The sequence below is a fragment of the Mustela nivalis genome (assembly GCF_964662115.1).
Source record: "Mustela nivalis genome assembly, chromosome: 9".
Lineage (NCBI taxonomy): Eukaryota > Metazoa > Chordata > Mammalia > Carnivora > Mustelidae > Mustela > Mustela nivalis.
The window spans coordinates 62049486-62068172 of record NC_139028.1 but is presented as its reverse complement, the minus strand read 5'-3'; the positions used below and the strand labels follow the sequence as shown (position 1 = coordinate 62068172).

General features: G+C 47.8%; 1 protein-coding gene across 1 annotated transcript in view; it reads right to left on the bottom strand.

The window, feature by feature from the left end:
• LOC309840279 (olfactory receptor 2AT4) overlaps positions 1-18687 on the bottom strand; it is a gene marked incomplete at its 3' end in the record, with an annotated part of 110704 nt that overhangs the window by 84847 nt on the left and 7170 nt on the right. Inside the window, exon 2 of the mRNA XM_082682361.1 lies at positions 17970-18057. Within this exon, the coding sequence (XP_082538487.1) occupies positions 17970-18031 (62 nt within the window). The 5' untranslated portion in view covers positions 18032-18057. The remainder of the gene's footprint in view (positions 1-17969; positions 18058-18687) is intronic.

Here is an 18687-nt window from a genome sequence, read left to right as displayed (position 1 = left end):
CCCTCCTGGATGAGACAGGGGCATGAGAGGAGAAGACCCTTTATGTCCCCATGGCCTTTCTTCTTGCTTGGGAAGACATGGTGCTTGGTGCCGCATCAGCTATTTTGCGAGGCAGAGGAGTCCCTCTCAAAGCTTAGAATGGGGAAAGCCTAGGTCGTTAGACGTGGTTGAGTCACCAGACAAACCTGGATCTACCTTCCTTTGGTCTCCTTATTAAAGAAACAAAAGGTTTAATTAAGCCTCTTAATCAGGTATTCTCTCACTTGCATTCTAACTGATTCAATGAGTAAAGTATTCCATTTCCCTCTGGAGTTATTTATTTTTTCCCCCAAGGAAGACAGAGTGGAAATATAAACAGGAAAGTGACTTGGCCTGGGAGGCAGGAGTCCTTGGTCTAACCCTGGCTCTGCCTGTGAGTTGCTCTGTGATCTTGAGCAACTCCCTGCCCCTCTGGACCTCCAATAATTATAGCTAATATTTATTGACTGCTTACTGTGTGCCAAGCACTCCTCTAAGAGCTTCCCTTGCATTATCTCATTCAATCCTCACATCGACTATTATTCTCTTCATTTTATGGATAAAGAGACTGAGGCCCAATATATTAGGTAATTTGTCCAAGGTTACATATGAAGTTAGTGCTTAGTGCTGGATCTCTGGATTCTGCACTGAGGCTCGTTCTCTCTCTAAAAGCCCAGGCTCCTGACCATAGTGCTGTACTGCCTGGCAGTAAAAGGAATTCTCTGGACAAAATGACCTCTAAGGGCAAATATTCTTTGATTTGTTGTCCCATTTCTAGCGACATGATGAACAAACCAGCTTATCCTAGAGAAGAAAGAAATAAAGACTGTCTTTAGCCCACTGAAAAGCTGTCATGTGAGTGGGAGATTAGACTTACTCAGTGTAGCTCAGAGGACAAGAACTGGACCAGTGTGGGGACACTACAGGGAAAGAGTGCAGCTTATATAACACAGAGCTTTCTATTTGCCATTCAGCAGTGGGTAGAGGTAGGCCCAGAGGTAATGACTCTCCTGTCATGAAGCTTGTGCAAGCCTATGTTTGATAAACCTTTGACAGAAGCACTCCACTGAGTAGAGCTGGGACTAAATGGCTTAAACCTTATGGAGGAAATTAAATGGAATAATATGCTTGATACTCCCAGCACCATAATCGATACACATAGTGGGAGTCCATAAACTGGGGTTTCTTTTTCCTTTTGACACTCAGATTCTTGGATTTTAAGAATCTCTAATAAGGACTTCTAGCTCTTTGGGTCTAGTATTTGACAGTTCTACAATTTTAACACACTGTGTTCTGTCCTGCTAAGATGCTATGGATTTAATAGTCTAACTATCCATGGTTGTGTGGCTCTAGAAGCTGAGAAGTCTATGAGTTTGTAACCTAATAGTTTCTAGCTTTAACAATCCCAGATTCAATAAAGAATCTCTCACCCGCCTCAGAAACACAAAGGAGTTGATCCAAATGCTGTGCTTCTGTGCTTCAGTGGGCTGGACATACTTGAGGCTACTCCCTCTGCCCATATTATCACCCCATCGCTATCCCCCATCCCAGCATCAGACTCTCCATTCCAACCAACCCTCCTCCTTGATCTCTACACCTCCCCCACTCTATCTTTCCAAACACCAAGTAGGTACATTCACTCTCTATCTGCTGGTGATTATTCATTGAACAAGGACCTTCTCTGTGCCCAGGTCTGTGTTTACTCCAAAGGGGATACAGGGAATGAGAAGGTACAGTCATGATTCTCAGGAGGCCTAAGATCTAGAGATCCAAGCCTCTTGTTTTCCTTTAAGCTCAGCTCAAGCTCACCTCTACCAGAAAAATTTCCTTGATTAACAATATCTAGTGCCAATAACCTCAATCACAGGCATGAAGATCTGAGCTCTTCCATTGGTTATTGTGCACATTTTAACTCATCTGTCCATCCTGTCTTCCTGGTTATAATTGAGGTTTCCCCCTAAACCAAGAACATGTCTCTTTAGCCAGAAAAATTTTTCCAGAGGAAGACCATGTCTTCCCTGTAAGACTAGAGGCTCCATTTGACATGGGCCATGCCTCCCTTATATCACACTTGAGTTAGATTTAAAGACAGAGTGACATTCCTCCACCAGATTAATAAATCCTCAAAGACAGTTCATGACTCTATCATTGGACTGAGGATTTTATAAAAGCGGAAGTCACATCTCCCTTTAAGATGGGGAAGTCCCTAAGGCCAAGAACTGGGCCTCCACCCTCATACTGGGGTCCATCTCCCTGAAAGCTAAGGGTCTAGGGCTTTCCCTTCACCTCCTATTTCTTCAATCCTAGCTGAGGACTCTGGCCATAAGAAAGGATATTTTCTCTAAAGATGATAAACAAATTAATGGAAAAGGGAAGATTCAGAAGGCAGAATAGGAACTCAAGCCTCTTCCCAACATGTCCTGACCTTTTCTTGCTGTATCCCAGGCCATCTCCTAAAAGCTAGCTGCCGGCCCTCTGCCCAGAATGGACCCCTCCCATTTCTCCCAGCATCTCAGAGCAGTAAGTGAAGATGTCAGCACCTTGGACAGTGCCCAACCCATTACAGTTCTTGGAGCCAGCGGAAGCCAAGCTCTCGAACTCCCTTAGCCTCTGGGTGATGGATTTCCTCGTTTCTCAATTTGATTAAACCCAGTAGATAACCAGAGCGCCTTGTTCCTTTCTCTTCTCTCTTCCTGATGAACATAATTAACTCCGTCAGGCTGGGAATACTTGCTCTTAAATACTGCCTGCCCAGCCCCCACCCAGTAACACACAGTCAAAAACATTTGGAAGACACATGTTCCTTCCTGAAGAATGGAGGTGGGAGAGGAAGCTTTTCCTGAGATATATAGGGGTTGTGACTGGAGACTGAAAAATGGTTGGGTAAAAAAACCTTGAGCTGAAAGTCAGGAAATCTGTTCTGGCTTTGCTGCTAATCTAGATATGATCTAGAACAAGTCACATGCCATTTATGAGCCTATTTCTCCATTTATAAGATGACGATATTGGGCTGGAGGATCTCAAATGCTGTGTTCAGTGCTAAGATTCTATGTGGGGATGGAAGGAGCTTTAAAAGAGAGAGAGGGAAGGAGACTGCCTCAGGGAGCATAGCAAGCTCATGGCAAAGTTGGTTTTGAATTCGTGGCTCCTGACTTCTACTTCAGTGCTCTTCCCCTTGCACAGAACTTCCCCTTCATCCATATTACAGAATTTCTTGCCTGGGAATGAGGCTGGGGAGGTTGAAGACAGCTGGGATTGAGTTTATTGGTGCCAACAAAAGAAAATAAAATTTAAGATATGTGGCAGTGTTGATGTCTCTGTAGAGAGCAGAGAACTTAGTAGAAATAATTAAAATTAGGGGAAAAGGACCACCTGATAGAGACAGAAATTCAACCCCAAACTCAGAGAACCCCAGAAAGGTTTTGTTACTTCTCCAAGGCCATCCAGCAATGCAACTGCAGAGTTCTCCTAGAGAGAAAGAGTGAACTCTTATCCTGTCAGAGAAGAGAAGGGAAAATATTAATCACCAAGTATATATTAAGTTACTAATGTGTGCCCAGTTCTGTATTAGGTACGTTAGTGGGGGTATAAAGAATAAGATATGACATCTCTCCTCTAGCAGGATATGTTATTCCTTCTACTCGGAATTATATATAATGCATTTATGTATGTCCAAACACCATTGTTCTATTAAGACCCAAACCAAAAGTTTATCCTGGGGGAAAGGCTTCCATGACCATATCCAGATGCCACTTCTCCCTCCTCTGAATCCCCAAAGCATTTTCTTTGTCCCTGTTTTACAGTACTCACCATCATTTGGTTTGCAGGCTCCCAAAGAGTGAGCACCTATATTTTACCCACTTTTAAATCTCTCAGAATACTCAACACAGACTTGAAATGTAATAGAATCCCAGAAAGTACTTGATGCATGGATGGATGGTTAGATGGATGAATATAGATGTATGGATGACTGGGAGAGGGAACAGATGAAGAGATGTATGCATGTATGTATGTATGGGTGTGTAGGTTTATTGATAGATGGTGGATGAATGGATGGATGGACAGTTAAGTACATGCTCAGATAGGGAGAGAGAAATGTATAGATGGGTAAATAGGTTGGTAGACAGGTAGATGGATGGACAGATGATTGAGTGCCTGAATGAATCTATGGGCAGCTGAATGGAATGGTATTTAAGCAGATAGTGGGGTTGGTGAATGGATGGATTAACATATAGTTGGATAGTTGTGTGGGTTAATGAGTGGATGGATAATTACATAGTAGTTACATGACTGTGTAAGAAGGGAAATGTTCGAGTAGATGGTAAAAAGAATTACGGGGAAGAAAGATGGAGATGTTCCTAATATCACAAAGATCATTTTCATGGAGACTCCATTGTCACAAAAATGACAATGGGTATTTGCTGAATCTGTGCATAAGCTGAGTCAAAAATGTGCTAAAGTCTCAAAAGATCTCAGGCAATATCAGGCTGTATCAGTGGAACTCTAATACCAAGATCAGAAAATGTGACAGTCCTGCTCTGACCTGAGCTGTTCACACGGCCCTGGAGTCTGTATTCTGCTCCGTGCATCTGGAGAGGTGATGATCTCCATGACTTGTCCCCATAAGAGATACAGTGAGGAGTAATATATAAGGTCTACCAAATGAGGAGCTGGTGAAAGAGGCAGGTGTTCATCCTGAAGAACAACCATCATATCTCAGGATCTGACTGGCTGTCCTGGGGCATGGCCTGTGGCCCCAGAGGGAAAACTGGGTCCCAGCAGAAGTCACAACACTGATATCTCAGCCCCATGCAAGAAAGGCCATCATACAAGGGAAGGGCTGTCTTAAGGGAGTGAGCTCCCCATCTCTGTGGGTACGCAAGATCTGGATATCCTTTATCAGAGAAGCTGCAAAGTGAAGATATGCTTGGTGTAGAAAGTAAATAAAGACAACTCCAATGTCTCTTCCTACCCCCAAATTAAATCATCTGTTCATCCCTCATTTCTCAATAAATTATGTTTTGATATACCCTGTGCTCAGATTGGAATGCAGGGAATTTCTGTCCAGAGCTGAGGGCTGGGGGAAATTTGAGATAGTGTTTTATGGGACCCTCAACTTTCTCCTCACGTAAGACTGGGGTTTGAGAAATGAGGTGGAGATGAAAATGTCCTTTCAGAGACCCAGAGGACTGAGGAGGGGGAGAATCAGAGCCACTCAGAGCCAACCCATGACCTAGATTCCTTGTAATTAATGAGCCTACGTCACTGACGTGTTGGCTTCTGATCAATGCTGTCTCCCCAACCCCGCCCAGCTCGCTGGTATGAGAAGATTAAATCAATTAGGAGGAGGAGATCTGGCTGGCGCTGGTTGGGAACAGAGGATAATTCACTTACATAACAGGGGATTGAGGTTTGGACTTGGCCCTTGAGTAATGGGAGTGGATCCTAGACCCCAATCCTCTGAGATGAGACTTCAGGATTTAGGAGTGAATGCAGAAAGGGCAAAGGGAGTCCAGGGGAAGGGGGAGTGATAACCCTAAGCAGAGGCCCATCTTCCATCTTCCTGCTGAGAACTAACCCCCTGTTCCCTGGGCTGAGAGAGAGAGCCAAAGTGAAAAAACACTCTTCTTACCCCAAATGAGAGGGGTCCTAGCCACTAAGATTGTTCAACAATGAAAATCTGACCACGCCTCTCTCCTTAGCCTGGCATTTAAGGCCCTGAAAACTCTCCTGCAACATATCCTGCCTCCAAGAGGTGGGGGTGGGTAAAGAGGAAACCAACAAACACGTGCTGGTTTTCCCTCTGTGCCAGATCCTGGCTAGGCTCTGAAGGTACAGAGTGAAAGCGGTCCAGTTCCCTGAGAAGTGTTGCCTTGTGTAGGAGGACTCATACCTGCAACACTCTGCCAAGTGGTATAACAGAGGGCTGCATGGGCAGGGTGCAGAGGGGACCTAGACAGTGAGGGAGGCCTCCCAGGGCCAGTGCCAAAAGGCTGCCTGGAGGAGGCAGTACTTGCACTCAGTGAGCCTTAAAAGAAGAATGGATTAGTGGGAGTTCTTCAGGCTGACCTGGTTGAGGGAGGGCCTTAAGCAGAGGGAACAGCATGTGTAAAGGCGTGGCAGTGAGACTGCCTGGCACACATTCAGGGAACTAGTTGTTGTGGGTGGAGCCTACAGCAGGAGGTAGGAATGAGGGGAGATGAGGCAGGAGACATAGCCAGGTCCAGGTCTCACTTCTGATGGCATGCCAAGAAAGGACTGAAGCAATAATCCCAGAGTCTCTGACCAATCCACACTTCCCAAGCACTGACATTATGCCAGGCCCTGTTCTGGAACTGGGAGCAGGTGGGGGTGGGGGAAACAGAGATGAACGAGACTTGGGCACTGCCCTTCAGAAGTTCTAGAAGGACACACAGATATCCCCCCTTATATAGTCCCAGCTTGGCTCCAGACGGGATTCAGGCCTGAATGGTCTCCCTGGAGTTCCACTTGCTGGCTGATCCTACCTTCAGTCCCCTGCCTGAGACACCCAGGCAAGCAGTCTTACTGGCCAAAATTGAGCTGGCCACTGGGGATCCATTCCTGGACGCCTAACTAGCCTCCTGAAGATCAGTCCTATGATGAGCAAAGTCCCCTAAGCAAATTCAGAAAAAGAGAACCAGTGATGGTCTAAGATGATATTCTGGGGATGGAGGCAAGGTCTAGATGAAGAAATGTTTAGGAGGTGGACTGGAGAGACATACCAGGGTTTTTCTCTTGGGCCATGCCATCTTATGGGAAATGCAGATCGGGAGGGGAAGAAAATGAGCTGCCAAGGTCTCAGGCTGCTTAAGTCACAGGATTCACCTGGTGGAGGTCCAAGGAGCCTGAGGAATTCCAGTGAACAACACACAAGTTGCCTAAAGGAAGCAAACATAGAAATCCATCCCTTACACACTATCTCCTTTAATTCTTTGTTTCAGCAGCTCTGAGTAAGTCCTCTCTCCAGGCTGGCTCTGTCTGGGCTGAGCTGGGAGGCAACGATCTAGGATCATCCTGTTCTTTGTCCAAAAGGCCAGCAGTCAGCACAACACGTCTAGCACATTCAGGACCTTCTGCATTAAAACTTTGGCTGGTAATTAAAGCGAGAGCCTAAAATTTATTTCACTGTTGAAATATTTAGGATCTAACCTTTGTGGTTGCAAGCAACAGAAACTGACTCAGACTAAGCAAAACAGAAAAGAAATTACTAGCAGTTCCACTGGGCAGCTCAGAATGGAGGATAAAGCTGGAGAATCAGATGAGTGGGCACCTGAATTCACAGCCAAGGTCATACCATAGGGACTGGTCCTGATGCCTCTAACAGTATGGCCTGTGCATTTCTTCACAGCACTACACACCCAGATACGGCACTGTTGCATGACATAAGTGCAAATAAATTATCTCTTTTAGAGTTTATTTATTTATTTGAGAGACAGAGATTGAGAGAACAGCGGGAGGAGGGGCTGAAGGAGAAGCAGACTCCCTGCAGAGAAGGAGCAGAGAGCCTGACACGGGACTCCACCCCCGATGCTGGGATCATGACCTGAGCCAAAGGCAGATCCATAACCAGCCGAGCCACCCAGGAGCCCCAAGCACAAATACATTCTAATGAATCTTCCTGCAGCTTCACTAACTGTCACATCAAAATCCTGAGCCAGAAACGGCTGGCCAAATTGCTACGGGGTGGCAGGGGGAGAGCATCTGGCCCCCTTTGGGGGCAGAAATAGAAGGTGGGGTCCCACCTTCCATAAGGACTCACCTCCTGGGAGATTCATTCAAAATATAAAAATTTATTTGTTTTAGGCAGCAAAAAAATGTGACAACAGTCTACTACATGTTCACAGAGGACTAAGTGCTAGATGCATTACCAGATGTTTCATTTACACACATCTGTGAAGCAATTCTCTGAGTGATGGTTGATCTCATTATCTAGTTAAGGAAATTGAGGTTCTAGAGGTAAAAGGAACCTTCCCAAAGTCACTCAGCTACTAAGAGATAGAGCCAGGATTTGAAAACAGGTAGGTCTGTTTGTGTAAGTAGGTTCCACGCCCAGTGTGGAGTCCAAAACTGGGCTTGAACTCATGACCCTGAGATCAAGACCTGAGCTGAGGTCAAGAGTCAGAAGCTTAACTGACTGAGCCACCAGTGCATCCTCAGGTGGGTTTTGTCATTTTTGTTGTTATAAATACCTTATGCAGTCTCCCACACTGTAAACAGAGCACTTGTACTTAGGGTTACTAACGTGTTTTAAAAAAAAAAAAAGTGGGGCAGAGAAAAATAACTAGATGCAAATATTTCAATGTCTTCACACAACAATGGGAAATTGGGATTATGAGTAATTTTTTCCAGCTTTTTAATGTTCTCCTATACTTTCTTAAAAAAAAAAGGCAAAATAAAACTTAGAGCATGCTTTACCTAAAAAATCCTAAGGGGGAAAGAAAGTAATAAAACAGTTTTAAAGAGGAGAGCGGTGTTAACACAGTGATGGAGAAACTATGCATAGGAAAAAGACTAGAAGGAAATCTGTCCAAAAGTTCTCTGCATAGTGTGATTATGGGGGTGTTTATGTTTCTTTCAACTTCCATTTTCCAAAATTTCTCCAGTGAGCACACTCTAAAAAAAAAAGCAAAATGACTTTTTAAAAACAAGCATGAACTGATATTAAGGAGACAGTGCTGCCATGTTTGGGTCCTTTTAAGTTCCCGTAGTCATGTGTAGAGTGGTTTGGAAGTCAAGGCAGTTCCAGGTTTCCCGGGGCAGCCTGGCGGTCCCTGTAGCATCTGGCCCTGTCAACCTGGACTGCGGCCACTGCAGGTTATCTCAGGGGGATGCTCTGAGCCAGGGTGGGAATAACCCAACATTCCCACCTCTTGTAACAATGTGTAAGTGATCAGGCCCTGCTACACTGTGAGGATTTGGCCCCTGAAGCTGGAGTCCTCCTCTCTGTTGGTTTTCTCTCTCACCTCACAGGCTCCAAGGTTCACCTTCCCCTCTGGGAATGAGGCAGGGCTGGTCAGTCATGTCAAAGTTTAGGCCGCTCTGAATGGCAAGTCCGCAGTCCCTTCTCTTCCTTAGCCCCCAGGGCTGTGGATGGACAGAGAATGGAGGTTCAGTTCTGGCCTGGCCTCAGTCTGGTGGGGGAGTCAGTCTTCTAATTTCAGGGAGATTCTAGACTATTCCCTGACTTAGGAACATCTCAATCAGATGGAAGAAGCAGTCCTTATTTTCTAGGAGTTCCAGTGTGATGCAGAGAAGAGAGAGTGAGGCTGATTCAGTCTCAGCCAACCTTGACTCCAGAACCTTCTGTCCCAGGACTCCCACACCTCTCCAACCCCTCTTCCAGGTGGGATAGTCAACTGCCATGGCCTTCCCTGGCCTCCATGGCCCTCTGCTCCCCCCACCTTCCCCACCTCCCCAATCACATGGAGGTTTCTTATGCCCTGTATATCCTCTGGCAAGTCACACTCCAATCCCCACCCTGGAAGAGTCCCCCCCACCCCACCCTGGCTCCTCAGTTTCTCCCCAGCCAAAGCGAGGGAGCTGGATACTCTCAAAGATCCTCCAACCCAGTGGAGACATTCTTAGCCCCTTCCCAGACCTCCTCTCTCCCTTCTCAGCTTCTTATCTAATCTGCTCCCACTCTTCCTCCTTCCAGGTACGTCCCCTTCCGGCAAAGCCCCCAGAACCTCCAGGCTAAGACCCTCTTTGGCTCTTGCAGTGGCCAAGCTGCTGCAGTAAATGTTGCAGTGGGTAGAGCAGAGGTGGCCAGGGAGGGAGGAGGGCTCAGGCCAAGGCCGAGGTCGAGGCGGCTGGGCAGGGCAGGCGGCCAACCCCAACAGCCCCAGCCAAAGCTACCTCAGCAGCTTCTGCAAACCCTAGCAAGGCATCTCCGCTTCGGTGGAGCTCCAGAGTGGAGAGGCTTGAGGGGGAGGGGAGCGCTTGCTGAGGTCAGCACTGCCTCCAGAAATCTCTCCAGAGGCGGAAGAAACCACAGAGAGTCCCAGCCCAAACTGGACTCCCTAGGGGAAATGACTCAGGTCCTGGAAAGCTAGAATCCAGGGTTGAGAGGGTCCCCAGAGGACACCTGCTAGGAACAGGAATCTTCCCTACTCCCCCATGGGCCCACAGAACCCCTGCTCTTGTGCCTTCTGGAATAGGAGGCTCATTCCCTTCTATGGCAGTCCCTTCCTCTGAGAGTCCATTCACGCACCAATTATCAAATTGCACCCCACCCCCAACGCCTCCTCTGTGCCAGGATCCGTGCTGGCCTCTGGGGATGCAGAGACACATGTGGTCCCTGACCTCATGGAGCCTACCATTAAAGGGGGAGGCAGACGCCAACCACCCTCTGCAGTGAAAGAGCTCTGGAAGCCCAGAAGGGGCTTTTGGGGGGTCAGGTACTGCCTCTCAGAGCAGGCAATGGACCCAAGGGGGCCTCGGTAAGCAGGCAGCTTCAACTGTCCCCTAAATACTGTCAACTCCAGTTCTGCATCTCCAGCCCTGACATGGCTGCGAAGTCCAACCTTAAATATCCACCTGCCCATTCAACTTGGATGCCTCTGTGTCTCTTAATGCAGCAGCACCAAGGCTGAGTTCACCCTCTCTGCCCAACCTGTTCCTGCCACCATGCACAAACCAGACATCCCAGAGCCATCCCTCCCTTGGCCCCAGCAACAAGCCCCCCACCCCTCCCATCTCCACACCACCACCGGCCCCAGCTCCACTGTCCCCCACCTATACTGCAAGCACTTCCTTTGTCTTCTCATACTTGGGCCCACTTCAATCACATAGTGATGCAATCTCTCAGAAAAGCAAAGAAAATTGTCATCTCTCTGCTTAAAAGCCTTCGGTGGCTTCTTCTTGCCTTTGGGATAAAGATTAAAATCTTGAACAAGACCTGCACGGCCTGGCCTTTACAGACCTTTCCAACTGTATCCCAGCAACCCACCCCCCCATGTCCAGACCTCTTGTCTCTGGCCCACCAAGCCCGTGCTCTGGGCTCAGACTTCTGCAAGTGATATTCGCACTGATGGCCCATGGCTTCAAAAATTTGGGTTGCCCTCCTTCCCTCTTCCAAATGACTCCCAGGACATCTCTTCTTTGCATGTACCCTGGCCCTGAGCATCAATCTCAGGCCCCTAAAGGAAGAGCTGTGGCCGCAGCCAGTGGTTACAAAGTAACTGGCAGGTTTGGAGCCCAAGGTTCCAGAACCTCCCAGCGTTCCCAAAGGAAAACCCCTGACTCCAGTTCCCAGATGCCTTCCAGATCTCCTACTCCTCTGCTGCTCTCTTCTTCTATTCCTCGGCTGTGAGCTGGGGTGGGTGGGGTGGTGGAGAATGGACAACATCCCCATCACCGCGGCCTGGTTTCTCTATGGGCCTTCCAGTGGGGCCCAGAGCTGAAGGGTAAAAGAAACCAAGTGTCCAGGCTGCTGCACCCCACCTGGACTCGTGAGCCATGTGCTCCCTGAGCTCCCCAACAAGCCAGCCAGGCTCAGGCCTCAGGCCAGGCACTGGCTCCTCCATGCAGTGTGCCAGGACTCCCTGAAGAAGGAGGCCCAGTTTTCCCTGGGGCTCTCCGTGGCATTTGTGTGCCCAGCACTATCAAATTTGCCTGTTGTGTGGGTTTTTCTCCCCAAACAACTCAGCTTGCTTTGGGGCCACATGATTTCATCTCTGTACCCCAAGCCTGGCTCCAGGGTGGTCCCAAAAGAGAGGTTCAAAATACACTTGGCATTACAATTTGGGATTAGCATCACATAAATATATGTTTTCTTGTTTTTCCCCATAACTGCCATTAAACTCTGTCTCCTTTGTCTTGAACATTATGCAAGAAGGTGGACCTACGAGTCTGATCAGCCTCAATTTTGAGCTAAGCTCCCCCTTTACTAGCTGTGACTTCAAACCAATGCTCAGCTTCTCAGGGCCTTGGTGTCTTTCCCTTATAAAATGAGAACAATGTCCTCCTCTGAGGGTTTTCATAACTAAGTGAGTCCTCTTATGCAAAAGTTATAACATACAGTATGTGCTCAATAATCCCTTTCCTTCTCCCCACCCCGGCCTTTGAGCCCCAAAAAGGAAGTTGGCATTTACTTCCATGAACTTGAACCTACGATCGTCACTGATACATCAAGTCAATACAGATCATTTTGAATCCCAGTCCTGCCCCTGACACAGTCTACAGATTCGATATCCATCTTTTATTTGGCTTCATCCAAGTCCTTCAAAAAGACATCAGACCAAGCATATCAGCACGGAAGACTGAGTCCTGAGCAGGGCTGTAGTTTGGCCTCCAGACTGCCATTGATCCACCAATCAATTTTCCTCCACCAGCTGTCCAGGCAGCTAGGGATTCCCCTAGAGTATCACTATTTGATCCTGCCCCTCATCTTGCCATAAAAATACTTTGGGAGGTGTTCCAAATGCCTTTTTGGAATCAAGGTTCTCAGGACTCTGACAGACCCCTAATCCACCACTCAGGTTCTCCCCAGAGAAGAGAGGGGAAATTAGCCTGACTTCCTTTAAGCAAACCAACCTCTGCTGGGTCCTGGGAAGCCCTACATTTTCTTCTACTTTCAAGGACACAGATCATTCTCTTTCTACCATCTTTGCTAGTGCTGTTAAATCTGCAGAATTTTTAGTCTTCAGTGAAAAGTCTCACTTAGAGGTGATCGAATTAACACAGGCGACTTGCCTACAACAAACAGTTCAAAACACTTAAATGAGAACCTCCCGCTCCCACAGGAAATCTGCTTTCCAAATGAATGAAGGTTTTCTATAAGAAGGTAAATGTCCATCCTGTTCTTCTGACTCATTATAAAGGTGGAATGGTTAAATTCAAATAATGGCTGTCTTCTTGTACTATTGAGCTAAACATTCACTCGTTAAAAATATAACAACATTGTATCTTAATAAAAGCTTAGCTGTGTATTTTAAGACCAAGAAAACAAGCTTGGCCAACTGTGATTTTCAAAATTTTGTAAGATTGAGAACACAAAAAGCCAGACAAGAGGGAGCATAATGAAATCCAGCAGGAATAATTTGTAATTAGAAAACCCCACGCTATTCTTCAGCCAAGGATAATGGTGATCCCTCTTAAAAACACATGTGTCCCATGCTGGGCACTGATGAGCCTAATCAGACACACTCCACTGACATTCTTCACAATGCCGAGGGGCCCCTAATTGCTGGTGGGTGCAGACAGGCAAGCTTCTGCTGCTGCTCTCAGGAGATGATGATGGCGAAGGGCAGGCCTGGAGCCAAAGAGCCAAGGGTGGGATCCCAGCCCTCCTCCTACACCTTAAACAAGTTACTTAGCCAATCTGTGCTTCAGTTTCCTCATCTTTAAAATCAGGACTAATGGGCACCGGGGTGGCTCCATCAGTTAAGTGTCTGCCTTTGGCTCAGGTCATGATCTTGGGGTCCTGGGATTGAGTTCCACATCGGGCTCCCTGCTCAGTGGGGAGCCTGTTTCTCCCTCTCCCTCTGCTGCTACCCCTCGTGCTTTCTCTCGCTGTCAAGTGAATCAATAAAATCTTTTAAAAGTTCTTAAAAATAAAATAAAATCACGACTGAGAATCACTACCTTTGAGGCTGGCGGTTATAAAGACAGTGGCTACGTGAAGTCTATCTGACCAAAATGTTTTCTCTCCTATTTCCCAGTTGCTACTGGGCTGATCATAAGCAGGGCCAGTGGGGGGGGGGGGGTGTCTCCTTCCCTCTCCCATCCTGCTGCCTCTCTCCTCTGTTAGGGATGCTCAGCCTCTTGGCCTGTGTGGGGGAGCGCTGTGCCCACAGCAGCCCTGCCCTGAGGCCCAGTGTATCCTCTCCTCCTCGATGCCCCCCGCCCTGCTCTGGACCACAGCCTGGCCCTGGCCCAGCTGGCCTGCTGGGGATCGGCCCAGGCTAAGCAGAGGTGGCTTGACTCCAGCAAAGGCTAAAGGTTCTTCATTTTGTTTTCTGCTTTGGCTTAACCATCTGGGGTGGGTGGGAGGATAGGAGGAGTGGCAAAAAGGAGAGAAGAAATGCACTGTTCCTGCACGTCTTCCTCCCCTGCCTCCCCCACAGCCGGGCACAAACTGTGTTTTGGCCTGCACTGTCCTCAGAGCCAGCAAAGCTGCCCCAGGGGTCCCCTGCACGACGTCCCAATCTCTGTTGTGCCTCCATCTTCCCTCTGTCCCCCTCTTTTTATGTCCTTCCTTGGATCAGCCTGTCCTGCCTCTTGAGTAGAACAGCTCTTCCCTGCACTAGCCGTACGCCTGCCCCTCCCTGGGCTGTGCACTGGGACACAGGCGATGATGCAGGCCAGGGCTCTGCCCTCTGAGCGCTCATTTTTGAGCACCAAGAGCCCAGGCTGCCAAGCACACAGCCTAAGCTGGACTTTCCACTCGGCCCCTTTTAAGCTGTGTGATCTTGGGTCAACTACTTAACCTGAGTGTCCACTTCTTAATTTAAAAACTGGGGCCAAAGTACCTCCATTTCAGGACCACTGTGAAAATTAAATACAATCATGTATGTAAACCTCTCGACTTAGCACACAGTGTATGGTCGATGCTCACTTGAGTCTGTCTGCCTTCCCTCCCTCCCTGCCCCCTACCCTTTCCTCTTTCTCCAGAGCCAGCCGCCTCTTCTGGAGGAGAGAGCCATGACAGGTCTATGGGAAGCTGCAGAGCCCACCCTGAGCTGAGGATCAGATGGGCTTGTGTGGGGCTAAGCCCCATGCTGTGTCATGTGGGGGTGCAGCCATGGCTCTGCCTGCCATGCTGTGTCGTAGGGGGGTGCAGACTCAGGCCTCTGACCTCCTTTTCTCTCTCTCAGTGGCTAATTAGGGCCAATTGTGGGCTCCTTTTTAGCCTTTCCTTTTCTGAACCTCCAATTGGCTTCTTTTTTCCTTCCCCAGGGCAGGGCTGGGACACACTGGCAGGCCAAGTTGAAGCCCCTGCCACAGCAGGCAGTGCACTGAGGAGGGGTGAGGGCAGTGTATGCCGGCTGTGCCATGGGAGCTACTGAGGCACAGACTCGGGTTGGCCCAACACAGCACTGCTTAGGCAGCTGTCCACACATCTGTCTTGAGGTTCCTATCCTAAGTCTTGGAATATGTGGGACATCCAATAATCAGTGTTCTGGCTAGCCTTCCAGATCTTCCTACCCACCCAGGGTCTTCCAGAAAGTTATGGGCCCCTAGAGATTCCCAGGGAACTCTGCCCTTAGAGTTGGGGGAGCTACTCCAATGCACCTGAAGCTGAATGTTTTCTGGGACACAGCTGGGGAAATCTAGGAATTCAGAATCTGACCTGCTGGGGGAAGCCAGCGCTTGATCATCCTGGCCAGTGTAAGGTGAGAAAGGCAAGAAGTAGCTCCTGGGTAGCAACAACCTCCAGTTCTTGAGGTCTAGTCTGGTGGCAAAAGATGATCTAAGTACAAAGAGCAGGGCTCTCTGCATGTTCCTTCATAGGCTGGGAGCTCCTGCACTCCAGAGATGGGAAATGAGTCAGGTGTGAGTCCCAGGGCCAAGGATTAGCAGCCAAGGGGGCTGAGACCCAAGGTGGGACCCAAACATCTTCAATCACTAAGACCAGACTGAAACCACAGTGAAATAAAGATGCTCTAGGTGCACAGAGAGGAGGACCACAGTGGCTGAAGCCAGGCAGGGCTGCCCCTTACAAAGAAGCACAGATTCATGGAAAGGGTAGGCATGTCAGGGCGATGTTATATAATATAGGAGCTTTGAGAAGAAGCAGAGAATAAAGCAGAGAGCAAAGGAGTCATCAGGAAGGCTTCCTGGAAGAAAAGTATCACTGTGAAGGTCAAGAAACCTGGCCTCAAAAGTTCAGGAGATGAACTGAAGGTCAACCGTCTTGAGCGCCAAGGTCTGGGTTACCTTTGCATACCAGGTGGGGGCCAGGACAGTGATGCTGGAAATTACTCAGGCCAAGGTGTCCTCCACCCTCCAGCTCCAGCGGGCGGGAGGCTGCCACATGTTCTCATCACGCCTTCTCACCTGGAGCCAGAGCCTGCTGCCTGATGGCTCCTCTGCTAATGGCTTCCAGGTGTGTCCTTGGGCCCCTGGGGGGAGACATCCTGGAGGACACACCCTGTCCAACCTAAGTCCCACCCTTCTGGTCACCTTCAGCAGCAGAACCTGGGCTGGCCTAGGGCAGGCCACGAAGCACTAGTGCAACCTCACTCCATCGGGGAGGAGTATCAGAGGTCACACTGAGCTCTAAGCCCCCTCAGCAGTGGCATTTCTGGTCCTTGGCACCTTCAGGCCATGGGAGCCAGGACAATATGAAAGTTGTCCTGTGGAATAAGATGGCTGGAAGTCCTGTGTTTCTGGGGAGAAGGGTTGGCCTGGTACCCCCCTATGAGACAAAGTATGTCTATGGGTCTCCATGACTATGGGGCTGTTTCTTTCTTTCTTTTTTTTTCTTTTTTAAAGATTTATTTATTTATTTATTTGACAGAGAGATCACAAGTAGACAGAGAGGCAGGTAGAGACAGAGAGAGAGAGAGAGAGAGAAGCAGACTCCCTACTGAGCAGAGAGCCTGACACGGGACTCAATCCCAGGACCCTGAGATCATGACCTGAGCTGAAGGCAGCGGCTTAACCCACTGAGCCACCCAGGTGCCCCGGGCTATTTCTTTCTTAATATCTCTAACTCTCTCTGTATGTCTGTCTTTGAATCTATTTATTTTTATTTATGAGACTACATGTCCATGTGTTTCTCTGTGTATTTCATAGCAAAGCCCTCCTTGACTGCAACAACAAATTCCCTCACTGTTTACGGCCTAATAAATGGAAGTTCAAGACTTCCCTTGCTGCTTCACCACCCTCAGGCCTTAAGTTTTCATTCCAGAGTTATTTCCAGCCTAAATGGGAGGAATCTGATTCATGCCCTGCTGGGGGTGACTTGGACCCAAGACAGGAAGAGGCTCAAGGCTGATGAACTGCAAAGCATCAGTGCCCCTGTGGCTTGGGGAAGGCCCCAAACTCCAAACACCTTGTGTCACTGAGTCCATCTTCTGGTATTTTGGTCCAGGCTGATGCTGGAGTGAATCTGTGTTCCTGGACCAGAGCTTACATGGACCACCAGTTTTATCATCACCATTCTCACCACCGTCTTCTTGATCACCATCACGGCTACCATCGCCACCACTACTGTTATTATCCCCTCTAATACCACCAACACCACCATTACCATTACTGTTCCATCAATGCCACAGTTAGTACACCACAGTCACCCTCTCCATCAGTGCCATTGTTCTATTACTAATATCAGAGATTTCTAGTTACTTTTCAGTAGCTATTTCTCTTTCTTTCTTAATAATATGGACTACAACTTTTTGCTGGGCACATCACCTCCCAGTTCAAAGACTATTATTTACCATGTTCTTTGAAGTTAGTTAGGTGAAAGTACTGAATAAAATTATGGAAAGTAGAACCCTTATTTATCTTTTGTCTCCATCTGCAATCTGATGTGATGGGTGGTGCTCTAGCAGCCATTCTGTACCAAAGAATGAGGACCACACTCCAGAGGCAAGTTTCTAGGGAAGGCAGAGTAGGAGGTGGGAAGGAGTATTGGTTTCTCATGACTGTGGAGAAACCATTCAGATTCTAAACTGCTACATTTCTATTTTTTAATGAAAAAATGAAGTTATATTTTTTATCATTTAAGAGACTGTTGTTCAAGACATTCTGATGCATACCCCTGAACCTAATCCTAATTAGTGTATATCGCCACATATTAGCTTTCTTTAAATGTACCAGGCTAAAGATCTGTATAAGTGATTAGGGGGGCTGCAGGAAGGTAGAAATGGGAGATGCAGAGAGAGGAAGGAAGGAGAGGAAGACAGAATGAGGAAGAGGAAGGGAAGGAGAAGTTGAGGCATTGATTGAGAGGTTTAATTCTAGGACATAGAAATGATTCCTACCTTTTGGAAGTAGCCATTCTGAGGCAGACCATGGCAAGAAGGAAAAAGACATTCAGCACCATGGACAGTTCCAGGAACCCTGTGGTACCTGCAGGAAAAAATTAGTTGTTTGATGGTGGTGGTAGTTTTCTTCAGTTTATGTTCATTAACCCATACTCTGTGCCAGGTATTGTGCCAGGTATCGTGCAAGGAACTGGGATTAATACCAAGACAAGTTATCCCCACATCAACATTTAGCTCCCAAGACCAAAACAAGCAGATCACCATGGGAAGCCTTCCTAAAGTGGAAGGAAGGGAATGAAAAGCCAGCTGAGGAATGGGGCAAGATGACCTTGTGACAGAATGGACAAAATGCCAAAGAATAAAGGATGCTGTGGGTGGGGGAGGGCTCCAGGTTGGAAGAAGGTGAGTGAATCAATTGGTCTAGCAATCAGTCTGTAAAAGAGCTTGTAGCACTGAGTGGGAGTTAAAAAAGTAAGGGCCCTCTATTCCTCAGGTACTAACTACATCAATGATTCCAGTCTCTGGTCCCAAGAACCAAGATTCATGCTCATAAGGGTATATGGAAACTATGACTAATTAGAACAATTCTAACTCTAAACCTCTGAGTCTACTGCTGTCTAACAAATCACATCCCCTCCAAACTTAATGACTTAAAACACCAACCATTTTATTCACAATTCTGTGAGTCAGCAATTTTAAGCTTGGGTCAGCTGAA